We start from the raw sequence: 27,146 nt of genomic DNA on the forward strand, positions 1-27,146 counted from the left end.
GTAGGGTCGTGGAAGGGCGGCGTGAGAGGAGATCCGGTGTTTAAAAATACCAAAGTGGAGCACCCCGCTAAGCTCCTGGAATCGAGAAAGAGAGGGAAGGAGAGGGAGACAGACTCTCTCTCTATAAAATTTTACAAATTTACCAAATTTAAGGCTCGAACCATTAAATGACATTATGATGTTTAATTTGATGATGTTGATGAGAATTATCCTATTATAATTGTGCGCAAATTATTTTAAAGAGAGCTACGATAGTTAACTTTTTACGGCATACAATGACTGGAAACGCTCGAGAGATTAATTACAGCTATTTTTCATCGATATCGCTAAAAAGAGAGAGTTGGCAACATTATATGTGCGTCTATAACAGTTGCTTTTATTAATCAGAATTAAATGTGTCACACATTGAATCTTCCATAGAAACTGTAAATAATCGATTGAAATAATCATTTTATTGAAATTACTATTTTAATTAATAAACTTGTGTTTATCACGCGTTTCAAATAAGTTTATTTTTTACACATTTGTACTAAAATTTATTTGTACAAAATTATTTATAAATGATTATTTTCAAGAATTTATTCATTTTAAACGCATAGATTACTGAAAATAATCACCTATAAATAGTTTAAATAAAAAATATATTTTCAACTAGTACAAATATATAAAGAATATTTATTTGAGACAAACCTTAGTTGTTTACTGTCATTAAGTTTATTTTATCGAGGCATCGCGATGACCTCGGAGGAGCGATGAGGACGTGGTAACGTAATCGCGCTTAAATTGTTTGAATAGTAATTAACGCAGTATACGCAGATTACGCGCACGCGGCGAATAGCCGGGGTTCGCCACGCAATGCGGCCTTTCGCGGCGACGACGGTGGGCATTACCCGCCTTCGCAATCTGGGCCAATGGGTCAGTACACGAGCGAGTTTCCCGTGTACCCTCGTCCGCGTTTTACGTGCGATTGCCATTTTGTCGGCGCTCCTTATCGCCGTTTTTGCGCGCGCGCGCGCGCGCCGGCAAAAGGCTGACACATGCGTCGATAACGCTATGTCCGAAAAACTCAATTCTTGGAACTATGTGTATATATAAATTATATATTTTTTCGGACATAAATTATATAATATAATTTATCAAACTGTATTCTAATTAATAATAAAATATAAAAATTTGTATACAAAAAATAAAATATATTTCTTTTATAAATTCTTAATATCGCATCGATATTTTTCTTTTTACGAAGCCAGAGAAACTAAAGTTAAAGTTTAATAAAATTTATTTAAATTTAAATTTTATTTAAATAAATTATTTAAAATTTATTAAATTTTGACACATGAACAATTTTTTGCACGCGATTTGAGTTTGCATCGACTTGAGACGGTTGATTGGAAAGATGGATTTCCGTGGAAATCCCGATACGCGGAACGAGTTCGATAGGTGAACATGTGTGCACACGATATACGCAAATTTATTTGTATGCAGTTTAATTTACGTAAGACGACGATACATCAGTAACATAACGGGATCTTGCGAGCGACCTTGTAATTAAGATTAAGATCTATCCGCATATCTCGCGTCTCTTTGAAACCGTCTCTTTTATATAAAAGCTTTTACATGAACGCCTGCTAACGTAATATGTACTTTCTATGTTTGCATATTATTTATATTCCGTATAATGGGCAGCGCACGCGATCGACATATCGTTGCATTCAAAAATATTTATATAATAGTATGTATAATAATTATATGTGTATATTATATAAATTAATAAATTTATTTTCCTTAAATTTATTCTTCCATTTATCTCTTCTTTCAAATAACACAAAGACGACAAAATATGCAATCATATGTATATGATTGTTTATTTTTTGTCTCACTATTTGAGAGAAGAATGAATTTGTCAGACGTCCTAATTTTCAAGGCGCTTAATCTATGCATCCGACAACGGTGCAAATTTATGCATCCGCATAACTTTGGCACGACCGTTTTGAAATCTCGCGGAAATCTTACTCGAGACTCTCCAAAGTTTCATGTAAAATAAATGGTCGCCTCGAGGATAATGCATTGAATCGCGATGTTTACGGAAATGCACGCGTGGCGCGAAATGCAAGGTTATTTAATATTCAATGCCGCGCGCGTTGAAAGTCCTTAGACGCGATCCTTGAATGCTCTTTGCCTCTCGAGAGATTCTAGATTTCTCAAATACCTCAACTTCTCATCGGATCTCACTTTAAAGTTACCGATTTTCAATTGTCAATTATTAAACGTTCCTAAATATTTTTGGCGCATCTTTACAATTTTTTCAGACTTTCTCTTTCTCTCTTTTTTTTCTTTTAAATTTAACTCTTTTTTTTTAAATTTAAGACGAAGTCAGAAATGCATCTCTATCCGGGTGGAATATCGAAGTCATCGCAAGTCACGGCGATTCCGGATTCGCGTTCGGCCTCGCGGATGACGACGATGACGACGACGACGACCGCATTTCGCGAATTGCGGTAAGTATTTGCGGTGCACTGGCTATTGACACTGATGCCCCGTGGGGAACCGCCCCTCCCTCGCCATTTGGGTTGCTCAATACTCTCGTGTGTTCCGTTAGCCAGTTGCCTCATCATATTGTCATCAACTCGCTTCATCAGCATCGATGATAGCCGCGGAGGAAGTCGATTGCGCATTTTTTTCTTAGCTAATTGCCAGATTTGCATCGTTACGTTATCGGCGTATTTTGTTGTCTGCGCAACATTGAAGCGAATAATGGAGGAAATAGCGATTATATAATACGATAATTATTAGTTAATGTCACGCCTTTACCGTGCTATTTGCATTCACGCATCGCTGATCTAACGCGAATCGTTTTACTCGCTTTGAAACTCGCTTATTACATTATTAGTCGAGTGCTAAAATTACGAGTCAGTTTTATCATTAGTTTCTTTATTATTAACGTTTATTACTGTAACTTTTCCGTTTATCGATTACGCAATTAGCCGCAATTTAATATAAAAACGCGGCAATGTTTGTATATAAAGATCCACTTTAGCTTGAGATGTGCTTAAAATCCAACGAACCGGTTTACGAACATTCGAGCTAGTGTGTGCCCTTTCTCTCTCTCTCTCTCTCTCTCTCTCGTTCGAGTTACATTTATTTAACTCGAATCGGTGTTACAATATCGCGTGCGAAGGAGACATCGTGCCGCGATTTATTGAAATTGCGGCTAATCCGCGGCTTATTCCGTACGCGTTAAATTTGCAAGCCACGATACCGCTGCGAACGTTGTGTAACTCGCAACGACCGCGGAATAAAACGCCGATGGCGTTAAACAAACGCTTAAATAACGGTGGATGAGATGCAACGTACTCGGACGAAAGATTACGGTCATTATTTTAATATCGACAGAAATATATTGTCAGCGCGATTAACAAAGGGAGGAAAACAACCGAGTCATTTTTGCCGATACCTGGTAGCATCCTTGTTCCAGTTTTGTCGTCATATCGTTTTTTTTTTTTTATCGGATAATGGCCAATTATGCAACGCGTTTTCCCGCGTTCCCGCACAAACAAACACCGTGTCATTGAAGGCTCTTAACCGTGACTCGTCTTTATCGTAATTAATTCTTCGCTACGATCTTAGCTTCATCGTACAAGTCGCGATTACACGGATGATTGCGCAAGATTTAAAATAGCATCGACATTAACACTCTGGATCCTTGATTTCCGTGGTTCTTTTTTAACTTGTGAGTGCTCGAACCTCCGTCCCTGACCTTTCCGAGTTTTTTGGAACGTTCAATCTTTACATCTTCGAGAATATGATAATCTCTTCGAATTTCAGAGCTCGTCTGGAATTTTTGGTTTCCTCGAATTGTCGAAAAATTGGATAAATCCACCGACACAATCGTCGCGAGTATCTGCACGAGGGTGTCGCGTGTCGACGTTTTTAACCCATTATCGTTATTGCTCTGCCCCGGATACGCTCGATGGCGTTCCACATCTCGCACCGCGTCGCGTTACTGCCGATGTAGAGCAAAGGTGAGACCCCTTTTAGAGAGCACGCTCGTTCGCAATCACGAGACGAGAGTCGTCCATCCCGGGATCTCGCGGTTACCGTTAAACCACGCATCTACGATAGTCTTTAAGGGGTTATACCTAGTCAGCAAGTCGAAAAAAACGTATTTTTGGGGAATTTAAAAAAAAACTGTTAGGTATTTTTATTTAATCGATTCTTTATCATAATATATATCTAAAGAAGTTTTCATAATTTTTTCAATTAAAAATATCGAGAAATGTAGGCACAGTAGCTATTTTCCAGAGACATCTTTTTTCGGAGGCGCTTGGCGGTGAGCAAGATTGCTCGGAGCTGGATCATCTGAAATAAAAAATTCAAAAGGATTTAGCTTTCGTATGAATTGATCTAGTCGGTGAACGAAGGATTTTACAAAAAATTGATTTTTGACAATGTGACAGACGTTTGACGCAAAAATACGAATTTTTCGTGTTAAAACTTTTGGTTCTTTTGTTAATAAAAAAAAAGGTTTCATCAAAATTAAAATCCCTTCGTTCACCGACTAGATCAATTCATACGAAAGCTAAATCCTTTTGAATTTTTTATTTCAGATGATCCAGCTCCGAGCAATCTTGCTCACCGCCAAGCGCCTCCGAAAAAAGATGTCTCTGGAAAATAGTTACTGTGCCTACATTTCTCGATATTTTTAATTGAAAAAATTATGAAAACTTCTTTGATAGATATATATTATGATAAAGAATCGATGAAATAAAAATACCTAACAGTATTTTTTAAATTCCCCAAAAATACGTTTTTTTCGACTTGCTGACTAGGTATAACCCCTTAACCTCGACTCTTTCGGTGATCTAGGTATTTTCCAGAGCTAGGTATATTTTTCAGAGCTTTTTATTATCCCTATAGGCGTATGATTTTTATTATCCCTATAGGCGATGAATTTATGTATCTTAAATTTTTTAAATGGTCGTATTTTTTCAGATCTGTTAATTTTCTGTCAATTTGAATTATTTAAATCTGAGAGAAATTTTGGATTGCGCGTAAACGATAACAAAGATCGAGAATCCGGAAACGAGTCCATTAGAAGGAGGCGGTTAAGACCGTTTCGATGGTCTGGAATTGTCCGATAAAGTCCGGACTGCGGATCCGTAATTCGGTTTACCCTTATTCCGCGGCTGCACACGTAACGGGGAATAGTTACCGTTAGCGCACGCGAGAGAGTTTGGCTTGTTCCGATTCATTACCGATCTCTTTGCCGATATCGATAGCCGATTCGCGTCCATCTATATCCGCGAGCGAGCTCGCGTAGGTTTTCCGCGTGATTACGGGCACGCATATTTTTCGATTTGCGGAATGAATTAAGTCGATCGTGATTATTTGCTCTGCTCGAGAAACGTAACTTTGTAAACAGGATAACAGGTCGACGATCTATTGATATTTTCTTTCCTCAATTCAAGAGATAACGTTCACGATTTCGCGTGATGCTTTTTGAATAATTATTTTTCTACAGTAATTCAAAACACATTATTTCCTTATAAACTATATTTAAACTGCGATATTTAATCTAGATCATGATTGAAGCTCGAGTTATGTGTTGACCGATTTTATTTCGATAAATCGAGAAAATCATCAGCGATTTGAAGAAAAATATTAATTTTGTGGGAATTACAAATTAAGAATTGCGAAGGCAGCGCTAATTGCGCATTAGTTCTATGCAATCCATTGGCCTATATGCGTAATAACATGACGGCCGTATCGTGTATTATGAAACATGACGTAACGAATAGTCGAGAGATTGCCGAACCATACCGTTAAGCCACAAAGAAAGCAAGCCGTTAACGGAATTAGAGAGAAAGAGAGGGAAAAGTCCTTCAACATCACGTTTTTTTCCCTTCTTTATTTCGTGTCTCATTATCGCGCGATCTCGAGGTTTAAGTCGACACGAATCCCCTCTGTGCTTTTACATTCGAGCCTGATTGCGAATACTGTTGGAAAATTATTTATACTATTGATATCACGCAATTATTTGTTTTATAAAAATATCTTTTTATAAGGTAATTTATTAAATTATTTTTGAACTAAGAAGTGGTCTTACGAAACGATCGAGATGATTACAATCGTACTAATCGAGCGCATATGTCGTAAGCAAGTTGGAAATCATCATAAATTTATCATAAAATTAACGGTAGTAATTAAGATGAACGAAGACATTAAATTGTTATGTAATTGCCGTGTTGCCTATATCGTCTCGATTAATATTTTATTACGAAATATTTTACTATTTGCGTCGCATGGACGCCTGACCATCTATGTCTAGGCCTTTTCCAATCTTTTGTAGCTTATTCGAAGATATTTGTTGCTTTCGATGTGTTGATTATGCATCGTTACGTCGACAAAAGATGCAAAGAAGATTTTGCTTGTCATTGAAGTTTAAAATTAAAAAATTCGAAATTTTAATTAATAAAAATATTAATTAATATAAAATAAAAATATTAATTAATAAAAAGATATTTATTTCTTTTTATTAATTAATAAAAATATTAATTAATTATTACATTACACAATTGTTATACACAAAAATTATCGATATGTTAGGAAAATTGCATATTTGATTAATGTACTGCTAAAAAGTAAACATTTTTATATTTTTAATTTCTGATTTATATAATATCTTATTTTCTCGCGCACAAATTGTGTATTATCCGAACGACTCGGCTCCTTTACCAGGCCACGTGCACGGGATTTAAAAATGTCTTCGTTCCCCAAGTACAGACGAGGGAATCCTTTCGGGCGCGTCACCTTCGTAGATGACCCGTAGCTCATGTGAATCGTATTTGGTGCATGCAAGTCGCGGCAAAAAGCGGGTCGGCGAAAAAGGGAAGACGAGAAAGGGCGGCGGGGTAAAAATAATGTTTCGCGAACGCGTCATTAACCGGCAAGACGAGAATAAGGCGCGAACATGCAAAAGAGGGAAGAGAGAGAGAAAAAGAGAGAAGGACGGATGGACGAACGGAAGGACGGATAAATCACGGTCGCTTTGCCCCGCTAAAGTCACTTCTGTCGTACGCTCTAGCCAGACAAAAATCGTAAAAGAATTCAGGGACCAACGCCCACGGCATCTCAGCTGCATCCTAAACCTCCTCGTCGCCTCCATCGTCGTCGTCGTCGTCTTCCACCGGTTGGCGCCTTTGTCTGCTGCAGCTGCATCCTTCGCCTGGTCACCGACATCCAACAGAGACTTCACCTCGAGACGCGCCTCGAGTCGCTTTGGACGCGCTGAGAAAAATGCCGCTCGCCGAGAGACTTTAATAATAATAATGATACGCTTTAACTTGTTTTGCCACGCAGATTAAACCCGACAGAATTGTGCTATCAGCGTAATAAATGCAGCGCATGACATGTCTAATGATAATGATATATAATTTTATACGCGATACGTGATTGATAGAAAGTAGGGATATTAAATACAAAGTGAAGATTATACGCGAATTAAATAATCGTGTGGAAGCGGTAGAGAAATTTCTTACGCGGCGCTTAACAGAGCGTATATTGACGGAAATTTGACATATTTTGTGATACACTTTAATTTTTGTGATTACAATAATTAATTTGTTTGCCTCGACAAATATTTATCGTAAAGCTGCGCCAGATTTTCCCTCGAATAATTACGAGAAATAAAAAATGTTTGCTGAGAAGATAAAAAAATAATGACAAGGACATTGTTAATTAATTCGAATCGGTTAGCTTAATCGCTAAATGCAATTATATTTTGTGATTGTGTAAACTTGCGTAACATAAAATATAATTGCGTAAACATAAAATATTTTGACACGTGAAAAATCTGATTGAATGATCGATTTTTTGTGATAGTTGTCAAACGCGATACCTACTCGAAAGAGAGGGAGAGAGAGAGAGAGAGAGAGAGAATAATATTACGTATGCGACGCGTTGCATAAACAAACCGGGAAATTGCACGACTTGCGTAAGGATCTTGTGCAAAATGGCGTCTTTATTACAAGGTCTCGCTGCGATTATGCTTATCCACTTGGCTTACATCACGCTAAGTTGGCGTACTTTGTATGCACATAGCGGTATATCTCGAAGAAACGATTAACGAACTTATTGTGACACTTGTTCCGCGAAACGCGAAATAGCGATAGCTCTCCTTTACCAAGTCCGCATAATTTCTCGTAAACGATAGTTAACGGTAATTAATAACTGAGAAATTAAGAGAAACAGAGATAACAATAACCAGATGATTTATTGTACTTAATATTGGCAGTTGCAAGAATAATATAATCTCGTAATTAACAAGAAAATATTTGAATAACAGTGGAAAATTGAAAAAAACCTCTTCACGAGCTTCAGATATATCTTATCGTGAATAAAGTAGGCGGTTTACGCGACCGTTATTAATCCACGAGCGATTTCCATAATTCTGCTATTTAATAATACTATCCAACTGTATCTTAGTTTCCATTCTTAATAAAGCGAGGCATTTCGCTATAATGTTGAGTAACTTATCAGGGTGTCACGTCGAATATCTTTCTCTGCTCCCTCTTTCTCTCTTTCTCTCATTATCGGTGTAGTTAGATCTTAAAGGTGCACATGGTAAGCAATGGTGTAATGCAAAGAGATCTGATATCTTGCCATTCCATATATAATATATATATTGCAGAGTGAAAGCCAACAACCTTGATTCAATAATAAAGGTTGCACAGTGTTCTTCGCGATGTGGGCGCTCTATTAAAAATGGACATTTTCCGCGCAACACAAAAGGTCTGTGATGACTTTTTCTTTCCTAGTCTCTCAAAAAAATCTCGCGAGATCGAGATACACGGTAAACGAACGAGCGCCTCGATAGTCTCGTAATCATTGATCGGCGAAGAAGCCGAAATGACTTTTCAAACAACGTCCATTGTAAGATGTTTTGAAGCGCGTTCGAAGCGCGTATTCTCGTCCCTCTCTCATCATGCTAATTCATTTACTGCAACTGGGTCAGCATGCATGTGTATTAGCGTCCCAAGAAGCGTGTTTGCATTTAAATAACAAATCGGTCCCTCTTTTCGAGAAACTTAAGTGCAAGCCTCAAGTTTATCTATGGATCTTTATCGCGCTTTTGCCTTCTATTGTATAATATTTTTCTAAACCTAAAGAGAAGTAATATTCAAATTAATATATTCCTATGAAAGTATTTTAACCTGTCTAATATATTCTTTAGTGTTCAGTAATCTTGTTCAAATTTTTAGAATAGCGGGGATAGACAAATTAATATTTGAAAAATATAAAAAAAATATTTATACACGAGCTTCTTTTTGAGTTATAAACGTATAATTAATATAATTAATATAAAATATAATAGTAGATATTTCTATGTCAATTAAAATTCTATAATATTTGAAATATTTAATTGATTTGTGTGACGCGAATTAGAAATCTCTCTCTTTCTGCAATAATTTTTTTCATTACATATCGACAGGAAAATATAATATTTAAAAAATTAGTTTTATAAAAATTTATATTCAATCTATTTATTTCTCTGTTATCTGTGTTGGATTTTTTTCAAGTTTTATTATTCAATATTAATTAGTATTTTTTTTAGATAATATGTTATTTAAGCACACTGTTTAACATAATTATTTTCAATAATCTGTATTTATAAAATATTGCTTACAACATTGCTTTATTTATATACATCTCACAAGTAAATTCCTTGAGCATAATATTAAAAATTTTTAAACTTTTTAAATGCGTCGGGACAATTGACAGCGCATAAGATTCATAAAATCCGCGACAACGATTTTTTATTGTCGGCATATTCGCCAGTCAAGTCCCTCAAATCTCGAGTAATTGTTATTCGATGATTATTATTCAATGAGATTGCAGACACACATATCCATATCAATGCGCATTGACTCATTTGCATTCTCATTGTCGCTCGTGCGATTGTAATGGTACCACGTAACGCTTGTAACGTGCGTAAGTAGCACGTAGTAGATAAGGTATCCTTCCCCCCTTCATGCTGGATAACTTTTCACGCCAATGCAACGTGTTCGTACGTACGTATATACAATTTGCCATTTAATGACTTCTGAAAAAAATAAATTTGTTTGCGACGCAAACGCACTTTTCCTTGTAAGTTGAAAGATATCGGCCAATTTAAAGACGACGTACTAAAAAGAGGAATAATCTCCATAATTTTTTATACATATCTAATCTCGAGATATTTATTTACAAGAAATATGATTTATTGTTTTTAATACATTTTTTACATCGGATATCTGAATCATTTTACGTATTTTGTTTTACGATAGGAAATATATTTCGTCTAATAAACAAACTAATTTTGTTTTCACGTTATTTTATCAAGAATATGCCGATTAAATTAAAACGGTCGAGTAGCATGATAGGAAATAAAAGGTTAGTGTTATTTTTATAATAGCTTTTTGCATAATGTAATTTTAATCCTCCGTAAATAGATAATGTGCATACATAATAAGCCGGTTTACGTCACGCTGTTGGCGACTAAGGTCAGTAAAAATCAAACAATTAAGAATACACACACTGGGACTGTATCTAACAATAAGAGTATAGGAAATTGCATTAATAAATTTTATCGTCAGCTCTCGATTGTCGTCTCGCTAATCTTGCTCGAATTTGAATCAAATTGATTCAATCGTTTCTATTTATCGAGAGGCGGATCTCTCGCGGACTATATAAGTGAATTATCTTCGCGCATGCAAATTGATCGAGCAACATTCCGTTTCATCGACGCATATTTATCGACATCGATCATTATCCGCGCGGAATATATGCTAAAAGTGATGTAGAATTTTACAAAAGAAATTCTGCGATATGCAAAATCTGCGCCTCACTTTTTATCTTTCATCGTAATCTAATCCATACGATTTTTTCGTGTGGATTAATTCAATCATAATTTTACGTTACTTATACAACAATTAACTTTTTATAATAAAAATGCATTTTTTTCCATAATAAATTCTTCATTATTATAATTCATGTCTTTAAATTTAATTCAATTTTAAAGAGATTTATTTATAAATAATATATTTCGAAAATACTAAAATTTGTGCGAAAGCAATTAATATAAATTAATAAAACAGAGTAAAATAGAATCCGAGAAATGTAAATAGTAAAGACAAAATAAATACACATTAACTGTAGTGACTAAGAATTAAATATTTTATTTATACAACAAGAGAAATAATTATATTTTAATTAGTTGCTTCAAATCTTTGATAATCATTACTTATCTGAAATGTCTTTTAGAATGAAAAAAATTAACTGAATATATTAAATAAAATTTCTTAATTAACATATTTGTAGGTGTATAATATAATACAGAAAGAGAGATACAGCTTAAACTCTTGTTTCAAATACTTTGTTTTAAAACAAAGAACGCGATTATTCGTTGCGTGGTCGAGCTTGTCAATCACACTTGCGAAATGGCATATGAACGTGTGCCATTCATCGGACATGGCGCGATATTACGAGGCGACATTGCATATTTCCTCATCGTTGTGTAACGCTCACGTGTGAGGAGCACAGCGTGCACGTTCATTCGGAATTTTTACGTCATTAAGTAGAGCTTGTTAACAAATTTTTTTCGATCGGAAAAGTCATTTGTTTGACGATTGAAATACTCCTGTCTTCATCAAATAACGATATAGTCATGTGCGACGATTGTTTGACGATTGTCCGTCTATTTTTCATGTTCTTAAAGTTGCATAAATCGACGACGAAAGAGACGTACCTATGATACGATTCAATAAGATGGCGAGTGTTTATTATTAACACAGAGTTATATAACGATCACGTTTTCCGCCTCAAGATCCACGCGCGAGGATTCGATCGAGGGAGCATCGAATCTTTCTCTATTTGAAGATTTTTATACAATCGATTTCATCTTTTATGTATTTGTCGCTTGGCTTTTTCTTTCGCTCCCCGTCAGTTTTCCTATCAATTTGACGAGGATCTATTACGAAAGAAGCGGATCTTTCCGTTGATATAACCGGAGTTTGCCTTTTTTTAGAAAAATAAATAACGACAATCGCAACTAATTGCCGCCTCGCTTGCAACGTATCACTCGCTCGATCGGGCGTCTCGAGCGGATGACGCAAGCGGCATCGATTACAGATATCTTTTGAAAGCGACACGTCGCCCGTTTTGTCTCATCCCTTCGATCGACGAGCGCCTACCTCCCTGTCCCCGGTTAAATCTATCCGCTGCGACTTTATTTCGCAAGTCTCTGGCTCCAACTGAACGTTGAAAGACAATAATTATCTATTGCTACTGTTTTCAGTTGAAATTGATATAAATTTAATAAAGTTTGATGAAACTTGCCATAGTTATTAAAAGTGATCCCTTGGCAATTATAATATTTTGTGGAAAGCGTGATTTAAAATTGACAATATGTAGAGAGCAATTTTTTAGAATGTTTCTGTTGCTCAAATTTAAAAAGAGACAATTTTATATAAAATTGAATTACGTTACTAAATTAACTTAAAATCTCAAAATTAAGAGACTGCAGAGAGTAATTATAATAATGAAAAAATTGCAAGAAACTATTAAGGGGTAGCTTTTTTAAAATTGGGGAGATTAATTTTTAATTTCATCGATTCAAAAATTATAATTTTAAAAGAAAATAATGTTAAATATGCACTTTGTTTAATGCTTTATCGCTTCATCCTCGAGTTTTCCGCGTTGCAGAGATTAATGTTGACATGAATCGTAAGTTGCAGCAACATCGACGACCTCCCGCCTCATTGCTGGTGCATGCACGCGTGCGGAAGTGCACGATGGCAGACGTGTGACACGTGCGAGAGTAGAATACATGATCCCGCATGCCTCGCACGAAGAGCTGCTAGATCAGCCACGAGTAATCACGCGTTTAATTCACATCGCAAGTCGTTGACGGATACGCTAAATGCAAATGCGACGATATTTTAGAAAAAAAATTCAAATTTTTATTTTTTATTTTTTTCTGACTTTTGAAAAAATGCTTGGATAGTTGATCGATCGATCTTGCAATTTTGTAACATTAAAGAAAGTGCCCAGAGTTTAACAATTACTTGGATTAACGACGTTATCATCTATGCGTCGATTTGTAATCGTGATTCATCGGGAAAAAAAATCATGATTGGAGACCGTTAATCGTTAATGACTCGACGCCTTTTCGGAATGATTTCCCCCTTCGTTACACGGTGCATTTACCGCTGTATCGGGCTATTCTCGATATCCGTCCCTTTGTGCTCGACGTGACTCACGAGACCCGTTTGCACTCGCGTCTATGGTCTACATACCCGACCTAGTCCCGTTCTTTATTCTTTTTCCTTTCGAACTCTGTTTCGCAACGCGCAGCCAAGTCCATTCCATTTTCTGGTTCAATTCACCCACGCGAATTACATTTCCAACTGCTGTTGCTGAAATCTGTCTTTCGTAAGAATATGATGTATGTATATTCATCGACGTGCGTTTTCAGTTTAATTTGAAGTTCGGGAATGCAAGTTTAATTGCATCTTATCATCTATGAGATAATAAAGTTAATAGAAAAATCAATTAAAAATAAGAGAAAGTTTATATAAAATATGAAATATATTATTTTTTGCATTACAAACCAAATGAACCCATAAAACTAAAGTCTGTATATGTTTATTCTTTTTTATAATAAGCGATTTTTAATATATTTTACTTTTTATTTTATAATATGAGAAGAAAAAATCACAAATTTCTGTTATATATTTATCCAAAAATAATTAATCTTTTTTATCAATTAATTACTTAATTAATTGTTACTTAATTTTAGTTAATTTTTCTCACCTTGGAATATTTGAACTTTTGATAAGCCTCGTGATAGCTTTTTGATAGCTGGCAATTTGGTTACGACTTTATGCCGCACACGCGTGGCTATGCGTAATCTTGCACGCGTGCGAGTTGGGAGAGCAAAAGGAGGAAGAAAGGGAGAGAGGAGGCAAGATCAGTGTTATGTAACGGCAACTCAAAGTAGGCAAACTTATGATCCTACGAGCTACATAGCGTATAATAGTCACGTGCTGCTCATAGGATAGCTTTACAGCCGACACTAATGAGAAGGATGCGCTATACCCTCGCTAACGAGGTTTTCTCTTCGGTTACCTCTCTCGGCTGATGCAGTTTATTGGTTCCTTGAACTTGATTACGAAATGTAACACAGAATTTAGGAACGACCTGGTTTAGAAATATTTAGTAGCTTTAATTTATACGCGAAAATTGGACAAGTGTTATTAATATATTTATAAATTCAAAATATTCAATATAATAAATTACAGTACAAGAATATATTACCATACATTGAATATTACAGAGTACATTTCAAATGCACAAAGACTGTTTAAAATAATTATTTAAATAGTTTTATTTTTAAAAAATATTACTCGCGAAAGACATACATATTAAGAAAATTTGTTTTTAGCATTACATGTTGTAATACGCATGTAGTAGAATAAATAATTAGGAAAATTGCGAAATAAATATGCATTTGTATGATTATTGCAAATTGTTAATATACGAAAAACAACTGATTTTATTTAATAAAACATGAATAAAAGTAAATCCAAGAGACACGTAAACTATAAGAGTATAAATAATTCGAAATAATTCGAATAAAAATTCATGTGATTTAGTATATAAAATTCTCCATAAATCTTAAATTACTATTTAATGTAAATCATAAGATTAAAAAGCTTTGAGCAAAATATTAATCACAATGGAAAGGTCATCCGGTCTAGTTACGTATATCTGTTATACTTGGCATTATTCACTGCATCACAATGCAAATATGATAACAGTGTGATTCAAATGAGATTAAAGTCGCGTTGACAGCAACGTGAGTTTCGTAATTTTAGTATTTTTAGTTAACTTACAGTCACAGAAATTAATTCCATTCTGCAAGAGGCGTTGACGATCAATGATTCAAAATTTTTATTTGTTTCTATGTAAACGTTGGTGTTATCTTACGCTCATAAATCATATATATAATGTAATGATTATGAAAAGGTCCGTTTAATAAATAAATATATATATATATATATATATATTTTGTTTTTAAAGATTTTTTTTTATTAGTTTTTAATTTAAAATTCAGTCTTTCTCACCATGATCTTTATGATATTTATGTAATAATATTCGCGACACAAATTTTTCTTATGTATTTTTATTAATCTCAACCATGTAATGCTTTACTTAAAATTTAATTGCTATTAATTGTAATAAAATTTCAATGAAATCGCATTTTATCGACAAGTCGATGTCTATTTTCATCTTTTTTTTTCATTTGCGCCTCATACTTTTTGCATTTGCGCGATCGGATTCCGCAAGAGTCCGTGAGTTATTCACACGGTTTCGCGGACACACGTGACACGCGACCACGATCGGCTGTCATTGATGTAAAAACGTATTACGAATGGCGTGTTGCGTAAGCGAATCGCCGGCCCTGCTCGTCACGTTCCCAAAGGAGAAAGAAACAACACGTGACGTTTCTGAAAGAGAGTTGATCGAACCCTGTGTTTCAGCTCGCGTGACATGTGACCGGAGTTGACATGCGCGATTTTGCGAATCAGTCACGCGACGTGTAGAATCCGCGTGCAGTTTTCTTGGGGAAACCTCAAAAAGTTGTACACTAAGCGCGATATTTTTTTCCGAAAATATTAATTTCCCTCATGGTTGTACGTTTTGTCAAAGCTATAATTGAACTAGACGCGATCGTTATTTAATTCAGAACATGTCAGAGATCTCTGGGAGAATCACACAAAGATATATAAATGTGTTAAAAAAAGGTCGCTTGTTTTAATTAGGAGATTAAAATTGAGGTCAACGAAAATTCGTCGGAGATGAGATAAATATTTTTTTGATAAGCTTTATCGATGTTATCTCATCGTTGTATAACACGAAAACGTTTCGTCAACCATAATGCCAATGACACGAAAGTCTATTCCATCATGGGAAGAGGAGAGGATGGGACGTTATATACTATCTTTCTTATCACATCTTCGTTATTGCGATGAAGTTTGATCTGAATCAAGGAGAGATGATTGACAATTGTTCTTAATCATCATCGATTTCTGTGTAAAAAAATTCTATATAATTGCTCCTCATTATTACTTGTAATTATGAAATAAACATTAGAAAATATATATTAGTAAATAATTATGAAATAAACATTAGAAAATATATATTGGTAAATAATTATGAAATAAACATTAAAAAATATATATTAGTAAATAATTATGAAATAAACATTAGAAAATATATATCAGTAAATAATTATGAAATAAACATTAGAAAATATATATTAGTAAATAATTATGAAATAAACATTAGAAAATATATATTAGTAAATAAAATTTAAAAAATCTGACGAATACGAATGTAACAATATAAGATTTTTTTATTATTCATTATTATTTTTGTATCGTTATTCTAGCCAAGATTTTACATCTCGCAGTTTCTTTTTTCGTTGGTAAAATTTTCATTAACAGAGCGAGAGTTGATATTGTGTGTTTTCGATACTGATAAGTCGCTCGACCATCTAATATCTCAACATATTTTGATATAAGAGAGTCATTGAACGTTATACTCGTAATGCACAGCGATGAACTTTAGACTCGGCCTGTTCGCCATTGGAGAGATTCATTGTCGTTGCATAATACATCGGCTCGAAGTCATTGCGCGATGGAAATTGAAGACAATGATGAAACACGCATCTTATCGCCCTTTCTCCCCTTTCACCAGCCTCCGCAAATAGCAGCGAATCGATATCGCTCAATAACAATTGCGCGCAAAGATGCTTCCATAAGAACAGCTGATCAATATATTAACACAAGGCGTCATTAGAACTCTCGCGATATATTTCGTGGAATCTTTAATGGAACGACGAGATAAAGTCAAATCTTTCAATAATTTTATAATTTTATAGAAAAGTTCTTATTGAAATATCTGATTAAAAGTCAGATTTTAATAAATTTTTTAAATTTAGATTTGAATAATGAATATATGTATATATTTTAATAATAATTTTATTATTATTATATGTATAGATCAGTAAGTTGAATAATTTTTATGATTTTTTAATTTATTATCTCATTAATTAAATTAATTAATTACATTAAGTTACATTATTTAAATATTACTTGAAATTTGTAAATCTAAATATATCTTACATAATTTATTAGTTTTTCTAATCTTACACAATTTGACATGTTGCGACAAATTTGAAGAACGATTGCTCGGCGGCCGTATTATCGAAAGACAAATATTGACTTAAAGAAGAGAGATACGCCTCTTGCGTCTAAATATAAGCATACGTGTGGGCTTTTACCATAGCGATGAATTTTATTTCCGTCGTAAAATCAATGTACGAGAAGGGCGAGCGAACGATATAATTAGCAATGGTGGAAAAAATGGACGTCAAATGGAGCGGTTAATGCGCCCTTCGGTCAAAATAAATTCTGCGTTCGTCTTCTTGTCGGATCTTGGTAGTGATGGTGGTGGTAATGGTGGTGGTGGTAATGATCGATCGTGCTTTATTTTCAGGGCGAATCATCTCTCCGACTTTGCATACGCAATTAATATCGAATCAAAAAGACGTTAGGCTAAATATTTTCAAGTCTTTTGCAAATCAATTTTATTTTGTACGATATTTTTCTTTAATATATCATATATAATCTTGTAAAAAAAATATAATTATTTAAAATAAACGCGAAAAATTTGACCAAAAAGGAAAAATAAAATTGATGCGAAAATTACTTATTTATTTAATATTTTAGATTGTGTAATAATTTCTGCGTGCGAATAATTCAATCTATTTTTTTATTTACATTTTTTTTAATTGCATTTATATAGTATGTCCTTAAATTTATTTATAATTATATTCTCTGTTTCGTAGAATAAATAGTGATTTATTTTTCTTGTGTTGTAAGATATTATACATCCATTGTGCATTTTTTGTTTTTTAACAACGTATTTACAATATGTCTCCAATTGAATTAAAGTTTGGCAAAAGTTTAACTTACTAACTGAATATATTTATAAATGGAAAGATATTTGTATAATAAAAATATATATTATAAACAAATTTAAAAATAATTACACGCTGTTTTCTTCTTTTCCAATTTTATCTTCATTATTTTAGCCTATAATTGATGATCCATGATATGTAGCAAATTGTATTAGGCAAAATTCATTCCATGAAACTATCAAAGATAATCTTTTTTTTTTTTAATTAAAGAAAAATCACTTTTTTTCAACATTAGAAATAATTTTGGCAAATTTTCAAAATAAGAAAGGATTAAACTTGTAATTATAATTATAATAATTTGAGCGATACATCGACATTTTCTTTCACATCGTGAGTCACCTGCCATTTTCCTCCTCGAATCTGGGAATATTCCTTCACGCGACACGTGGTGAAAGATCGCAAATCACAAAAGCGTTTCCGAATAACGATCCGCAATTAATTATCCGCGAGAGACAAGCGTCACTGCGGTTTTGCCGACCTTGCGCGCCGCCCCACGAAATATTGCATTGATTCCACGAGACGGCGAGCGTTGAACTTTCGTCGAAGCATAAACGGCGAATCGCGTGTCGCGCCTTTCGACAAGATCCCCTTCCCTTCTTCCTCTAATCGATTCGTCGCTCGATGCATCTCGTGATAATAGTTGCGTCACGTTGCGCAATCATTGTTTACGTCCGTTAGCAATAATATCGGCCGCCACGCAAATCGAGGCAAGGTCTTTATAAATATAGAAATTCCCATGCGCAGTTGCGTTTCTAGCTCACCTAAGCTGTTTTTCCTTAAAAGTTTTTCCTTAAAGAGTTAATATCGGAAAATTAATCTCGAGCGTATTAACCGTCAATTTTCTAATTATTTATCTTACTCTCTAGAAATTTGAAATAAACTTTGAAATAATATAAATATTTTATGATAATAATAAAAAAATCTTGAATCGTTATTTTAAGTAAAAATTTCTGATTTCCTTTGAGATTATTATTTTAATTAATAGTTTTAATTGCTGCAAATTAAATAAATATATTCGCACTTGTTATCTTCACAAAGAATGTAATTTTTTTAAAATATTTTATTTCAGATAAATCATTTTTAGTAGTTTGCATTTGAAATGACATTATTGATTATGAGATGAGTTTTGCAATCAAAAGATATCTGATCGATGAGATAATTGCTAAGGATACATGTGTGATATTTTTCCTCTCTAATTTCTCATTAATATCAAAAATGCTTTTTGCGAAAAGTGCACGTTGCATTTGCTATAATAAAAACTGCAGGTGCATGAATCCACCTGATGATGATGATGCATATGCATTCTTTGGAATGCATTCATTCTTGATCATTGTTTGACATTTTGCGGCGTGATGTTGACCGGTTCGACGACCGACGATCGCGTCGTATTCTCTTATCAAAACACGGTCGAGTATTTTCGCAGTGGTACAGTCTAGACTTTTATTAAATAAACACGCGGTCGTTGCTGCGTGAACTGGCTGCCGTTGCGAGACAAATTGCGCAGAAACAGCTAAATGCGATGTATTTATTGCAAGACAATCGTTGAATAATACTCTAGTACTGTTATATATTGGCTATTCTTATTATCATTTTAATTTTAAATTATACATAATGAAGAATGCTGATGAATGATGATTTCTTTCATATTACGGAAAAAAAATGTAGAGGATTAATCAATTATTCTTACTTCATTGAACAATTTTTCTAGTACGTGTGTCATTTTACATGATTGATTATATTTATTTTTTTTTCTTAAGAATTGTTAGTTTTATTAATTTTTCAGATAATTTAGAAACTAGAATTGTATGAAGAGTTAACGAAATAAGCAAAATCAATAAACGACAATTTTAAAATATAAATAAAATTTTTTAATTAAAAATGCTGAGGATCCCTTTCGTATTGTGAAAAAAATTATAGAAGATTAATTAATATTATTATTCTTATTAATTTATTGAATAATAAAATTTTAGTATTTTATCATGATGCTTTTATGATCGATAGTCGTGTTGAAAGAACAATGGAATAATGTTCAATGCGCTCGCGAAACGAGCCGCACTTATCGCTCGTTTACTCAATCGTTTGTAGATTCCTAATTAGAATCGTCTGCTCGGCATAGTATCTTGCCAATTAACAAGTTTGTAATAAATCACCGCTCTTACCTAACGTTGAATTACGTAAGCTCGCGCGATTAACATATTAACTGCACTTTGCGCACACGAATGCATAAATTTACTTAATCAACGTTGCATTTTTTGATTTCTCAATTTTTTCCTTAATATAATTACCGCAAATGATGTGCGGTTCTTCGAAAATATATTAAATATAAAATATTTGTAATGAATTAATTTTTTTGTAAAAATCTAATTTTAAGCTAGCTCGTTTTATGTGTCTTCGGATACATCTAAATTTAGATTTATTTGCATTTTATCTACGAAGGCGTGAAGCTCTTGACAAACCTATAACTCGTATTAATTTTTGTTTTCGTATTCGGTGGTAAACAAAATCCAAATCAATTTCTGCATTATCAAAGTCGTACGATAAGCTACAAGTTGTAAATGAAACGTATTTTTATTCGATGCTTTATCGAAGGGGGACGATTATTTTGATGGTCGTACTTAATGAATTCCAGACATACTCGTAATTAAAATTGGTCTCTCCAGCGATGCATAGCTGCGAAATTTTAATCTCCAACGAACTTATCGCGAGAGATATGCAGTTTGCTCGTCGCATCGTACTCGAACCATCATTGATGTAAAATGTCGCGACATTCCTTTGCGACGGATGACTATATTTAAATGCCGCGTTATTATGCATGCGGTTACATCACGCCTCGATTAAAATAGCAAATTCGCGGAGCGGCGGACTGCAACGCCGATAAGAGCGATTTGGGATGGTCGCGCAGCTGCACATCGTAACCGCGATAAAACCGCTATCAATTCTCGCGACGACGACGACGACGACGACGACGACGACGACGACGACGACGACGACGACGACGACGACGACGACGAGGATGATGTCTGCAAATATGTTTGCGCGAACCGCATCGTTGGTATTCTCGCTCGTTACTCGAGTACGCGTACTATTCCTGCATCTCCTTGACTTTGGACTTTGCGCCATGCACGATAAAACCGTGTACGTGCTTTATCCAAGTCCTATCGATTATCGAAAAATTCGCCAGTAAAAAATTTTAATCGATCCATTTATTTATTTCCATTCTCTTTACAAAGATAAATTATAAATACACATTTAAATTCAAGGTTGTATTTAATTTGACAATTTTTCATATTGATATATATTAATAAATGTTTTTATGATATAATTAATCTTTGGGTGAAATTAATTGGATCGAGGTCACGTGGAGATATTAAGTCGCGCTGTTGTAATACGAGAGTCATTTATCGCGAGTTTATGGAGTTATTAAAGCATCGCATCCTGGTGAACCGTAAAGTTTTCTCTATAGATAAATGAAAAGGCGTAGAGCGTAATTGAAAAATTATTACCGATGTTTATGAAACGACTGCGATTATTTGACGTATGCGCAAGCTTTAATTATATAATAAGCGAGCAATAGACATTATATGGTATATATTTAGTTATATATCAATATTATATTTTTTAAAGATTTGAATTGGTATAATTCTTTTTATAATCATTTGCGAAGTTAATTGTGAAAAAACTAAATTTTGCAATGTATTATTTAGTGCGATAAATTAATCTCATAGCAAGATAAATTATTGTTTTATTGACAATTCTGTTGATTAAAGCAGTAAAATTGAAAAAAAGCATTGCAAAAATATGTTTCATCATTAATTTTTGCGTGAATATTTAAATCCTTTTTTTACTTTAAGCTTTTCTCAATCAAAGTCTTTTTCTAATCAATCCTTATATTTATATCGCCTAGTTTAATGTGCATAATATTTTGTTCTTTGTACTCTTTTACAATTCTTCTAAAGAACACGTACATACATATGATAACTCTTAGTCTAAGGTTGGATAATTGACGTAATCGTCTCTTACAATAGGTCATTCTATAAATAAAAACTTTATTCATAGTCACGGATCGCGTTTTTTCATTGTAATAGGATTTACTTATCGCCATATTAAACCTGAAATAGATCTAATAGAGAGTTCAGATTATATTAATAACTCGATTTATATAAAATAATTAAATTATCCATCTTGAGAACACGTTTGAATACGTTGCTCCAATTAATTTTGCGGTATACAAGCGACTCGATTATCCCAAAAATTCTCACGTGGGAATCGAAATATACCGGATGATGCGAATCATATACACGGTCGAGCATGTATAATTTTCCGCTCTCTCATGGAGTTGACATAACAGCCCGCGTACATGCCATCGTTGTGATGACTCGAAAAAGTAGGTTTCTGGAGCAGAGAGACGAGAGGAAGGTCCGGGCTTCTCTGACTACGCTCTCCGAAGGTCTGCAAAGAAACGCAATAGCGGAACAGAGCCGCGATAAGTGTTACACACACGCGATGAGTGTTGGCTCGTCGATTCGTTTTTTCTGGGGTTCGTTATTTTTCTCGAGTTTCTCGCGTTATCACCCCTCATTTCTTCCAATAATAGCGCGATTGCCTCAGTAATAATTATACCTCTGACGATAACAGCAATAATACCTACCGTATCGTCGCAAACGTTGACGACGAATTGAAGAACGATAATAATTTGCAATATTACCAATTATAGTTTCGAAAATAATTGGCCGCGAGCATATTTTTCCAAGATTACGCAAGACGCTCGAGAAACATTCGATCTAATCTCTTTGCGACAAACTTTTCTTTATTTTTACATATCTTGGCCTCAAAGGAGCGAAAGATGAAAATAATCATTCTCGTACGCGAACATAATATGTAAACGCGTAGGTGTCTTTATGCAGAGATTTTTCGTAGAGAGCGAAGGAGATATCTTTGCATCTCGTTAAAAAGGTTATTCGTTACTCGTTCTCTCATTTACCGAATCACATAATTTCTACTTTTAAATTTAACGAGGTTTCTCAGAAAATATATTTATCCTTATGACTTTAAATGAAGATGTTTATTTTATTCTCCAAAATTATTTTTTTATAGTACCAAAAAAATTTTATAACTATGTTTTTAAATTAAACAATTTTTTAATTAAATAGAGGGAAATTTTTTTTTGAAACTGATATAAAAATCAAAACTCACATATTGATAAAATTAAAATTTGAAAAAACATAGTAGGAGACTGAAAAAGAGTGTCTCTATTTTCTATTTTCGATATAAAATTATATTTAAAAATTTTACATTAAAATGATAAATAAATAACAAATTTTAAGTAAATAAAATGTTAAATATAAAATATGTTTGCGAAATATTGTGAAAATTTTAATTTCACGAATCCTTGCAATACTCTCGACATAAAACATTAAAATTACATTTCGACATAAAAATATACATTATATTTTTTTGCAGAAAATCTCAGAATTATTTTTAATAAAAAGGCGCAAAAAAGAAGAGTCTTTTTTCTTCACGCAAGATTAAGATTAAGATCCGCTCGATTTCGCGGATACCGCGAAAATACAGATGCCATGCTTATAAAGAGCGAATTCAATCGCATCTCGCGCGAAAGACGCGTGGACGTCTTGAGACGCAGTGATTCTCTCGGAATAGAATATATCCAAGTATTTCTTATGTAAGAATCTCGTGTGCACCACGTGTACGGGGGATCACGTTATAGCGAGCGGTGTTCGATAAAAGTCGTGCGTCAGGGCGCCGACGCGACATGTGAGCACGTGCAAATCTACGGTACAGCCGCGATTCTGTACCGACAGACCGACATGCTGGTGTCCACGGGACAGACGCGTGACTCAGTGTTACGGAACGATTTGTGAAAACGGACACAATGCGCACGTGTAATCGCGCGTTTTCAAGCGAACAATTCCTATCTTGGTACGTTGGAAAAAAATTTTGATGTAACAAATATTGGAATAATAAAAAAAATAAGTATTTTAAATATATATATATACAGTAGAGTTTTCTGTAATAAATGTGTAGATTACGAATTAAACTTGTGACTTTTTTCATGAAAGAAATGCAAAATCTTTCTCTGTGTTTTTTTCTGGTTTACTTTTCGATTACGTTCGCGCGACAGATGCTCATCGCAGTTGCCTGCCATAAATAACGGGAGCGCAATGTGCTCTTAAAGCTTAAAAATAGCCCGCCTTATGAAGGAAGCGATGCGCCCTGCGCAAGAAGCGCATTTCGTGCGCTCTGACGGATGCATCTGACGCGTGTAAATCCGTTTAAAACGTGTGGAATTTTATGAAATAATTTGAAAGCAATCACAAACGAAATTCTGGATTTTTTCACTGCGATTATATTTCATAATCAACACAATTAATATTGACACGAGGAATGATTTATAAAGATTTTTCAACTGATTTTTCTTAAAAGTTGGTTGAGGAGATGAAGAGAGAAAATAATACTATCTGATAATTTTATGAATTATTTGATAGAAGGAGAATGTTTACGTATAATCGTTTTATTTATAAGATTTGTCAATATGTTTGTTGAAAATTTTAATTTCCCTCCCATCCTTGTATCGCAATATGAATGAAGGAGTTTTTAATTCATATAACTTGCAATTGTTGTTGAATCTATATTTTATGTTTTTTTTTAATTTATATCTCTTTCTTGAAATTATCAAATTATTCTTTCATATTTGATACATATTTTAAAGTATTGCAAATAGTATATTTTGTTTAAATGATATATTTGAAAATTTATTTTCCGCAAAAATACGACAGATAGACACACACATGGGAAATATTTATTGCAACAACTCTTAGACGTGTCGATTTTGATCTGAGCTCGGCGAGGAGGCCAAGGAACGACCACGATAACGTAACTCAGATACTAATTATATGCCATAAGCATTGCCATTATACGAGCATAAGTGCACCCACCTGGATTCCCGGACAATGTGACTGGACGTCGGAGAGAGACCTTTGTGGAGTTTGTCTTACTCAACCCGCGTAAGCAGCTAGCCTAAGCGAAATGTCGTAACGCACAGCCGCAAACGAGCTAAATTATCGTTAACGGTAAACCTAGCGATAGAAATATTCGCCGCGGATAGAAGCCTGCGATCTAAAATTAATTCTCATTATCCTACACGGCCGTTGCCGTGTAATCATCGGGGAAATTCACCGCCCCATAAAACGCGAAACATTTATATATTCCCCGCAAAGTCTTCGAAGCGATGCGCTTGCGTCATCAAGGAGAAAAAGAAGACCGCAATGTTAATATAAACAGTTACTCTCCTCACGTCCTAGATTCGGCAAGTGCGAGCTTGATTCTCTAGCGATTCTTCGTATAATTCCACTTTACTTTACTTTCTCTCCTGGAATATTACACAAATTAACATAAAAGAGAATTCTATGGCATCCAAGTAATTTAGTTTATTAAATTAAATTTTTCTAAGTAATTTAATTTATTAGATTTTTTTTTTCAAAATTTAGACGGAGAAAGGCAGTTTAAGATATTAATCTGAAGAAAAAAAATTTAATTGAAATAGAAAAAAATAAATGTGGAATTAAAAAAAAATTACACAATTTCCAGAATTAATAAACATTTAAATAGCTTTATTAGATATCCATATTAAAATACGAATTAGAAATATCTCCAAACTTCTCTTCCAATATTTTTCACACATATTTACATGTATAATATTTTGTTTATAGAATGTTCATAATATTTTCATTTTCTCTTTTCTCTTTTTTTCATGTGTAATATTTTTACATATTTGTAATATAATATTTATATGCGCTTTCGGGACTGCCTCGCCAGCTTGCAGTTAGCGCAAACGCAGTGTAGGTGATTGGCGAGAGTCTATTATGTCACAACTTCTAGTTGCAGTGGCAAGGTAGAGCCGGGCCATGAACCCAATAACAACACGTTGCACAGACGCACGTGACCGATTCTCTTCGCAGAGGTTTTCCCGCGCATTATTCTCCTCTTTCCTCCAACTTTTTAGTGCCGTAATCGGAATATAATAATGCTCTCGTGATAATTCTTGAAAGAAATCCACCTTTCGACGCTTTTAGACATTCTCGCTTCTATTTAACTCCACTTGACGTTTCTGCCAACAACTGTCGAATCTTTCCGTTTACCTTTGATCTAAAATAACAATCAGTTTTTCTCAACAATAAAAAGAAGTATTGCTTTTATAATGTTTTAATGATTGATATTTAATTATTATATAACATAATTATTATATAGGGAAAGAAGCAAACATCGATAAACTTTTTACTGTTTTTCTCCTCATTAGTAATTTTAAATGATTCTTTTTGCAGTAATAAAATATTATTTCCGTGCTGAAATAGATCAACATGATTGTATCGCTCATATCTTATTATTCGCACGATAATAGCATTTCTATCTATACACACATAACACGTAGAACACGCTCGTGTGCGAACCGTTACGTGCGACGTAGACAATCTTATCTGAATATATGTATATTTACATATCATTGCGCGAGATTTCAGTCCTGTTTTCCTCTCCCAGTCCGAGGTGTGAAGTAATCTCTTATTTTGATTTTATCTGCGTTACGTAATCACATTCCAGTTGCGCATCGTTTCAATTGAAATGCGTATAAGCCCTTTGCAAATATTGGCAAGGGACAAACTATAATTTTATCTCTCCCAATGATTTCGTCGCGATAAATTCCGATTTAACAATTTCTACCTTATATGTATATTTGAAGCTATCGCACAACATTTATTCCATGAAAATGGCATTTTCTCGAACAGAAAAGAAAATTTAATTTCGTCGTTAAATTCTGTTACATACTATTGAGTTTGTATTTAAATATAAGGATTTTTCTATATTTCTGAGATAATATAGGGTTTCTTTATTAATCACACATTTTTACATTTTACATTCTTCTGGGAAGGATTAAGTAATACAATTTAAGATGAGAAATGTCACTATAAAATTTTATCGCAATGCTTTTAAGCGTAATAAAAATTAATTAATATTATATAATAACTAATAACATAATAACTCTCTAATA

General features: G+C 33.9%; 1 protein-coding gene across 6 annotated transcripts in view; it reads left to right on the forward strand.

The window, feature by feature from the left end:
• LOC145968172 (caveolin-3) overlaps positions 1-27,146 on the forward strand; it is a 107,772-nt gene that overhangs the window by 71,000 nt on the left and 9,626 nt on the right. For 3 of the 6 annotated variants that reach the window (XM_083093475.1, XM_083093476.1, XM_083093477.1), the window contains 2 exons: positions 2,368-2,498; positions 7,085-9,198. In XM_083093475.1, coding sequence (XP_082949601.1) covers positions 2,368-2,498; positions 7,085-7,364 — 411 coding nt within the window. In that variant the 3' untranslated portion in view covers positions 7,365-9,198. Of the gene's footprint in view, positions 1-2,367; positions 2,499-7,084; positions 9,199-27,146 lie in introns of those variants that run through there. The other 3 variants (XM_083093481.1, XM_083093479.1, XM_083093482.1) reach the window with 1 other exon arrangement.

This window comes from Camponotus vicinus, unplaced genomic scaffold (genome assembly GCF_025532165.1).
Source record: "Camponotus vicinus isolate PSW18456_S1 unplaced genomic scaffold, iyCamVici1.0 SCAF_3, whole genome shotgun sequence".
NCBI lineage: Eukaryota > Metazoa > Arthropoda > Insecta > Hymenoptera > Formicidae > Camponotus > Camponotus vicinus.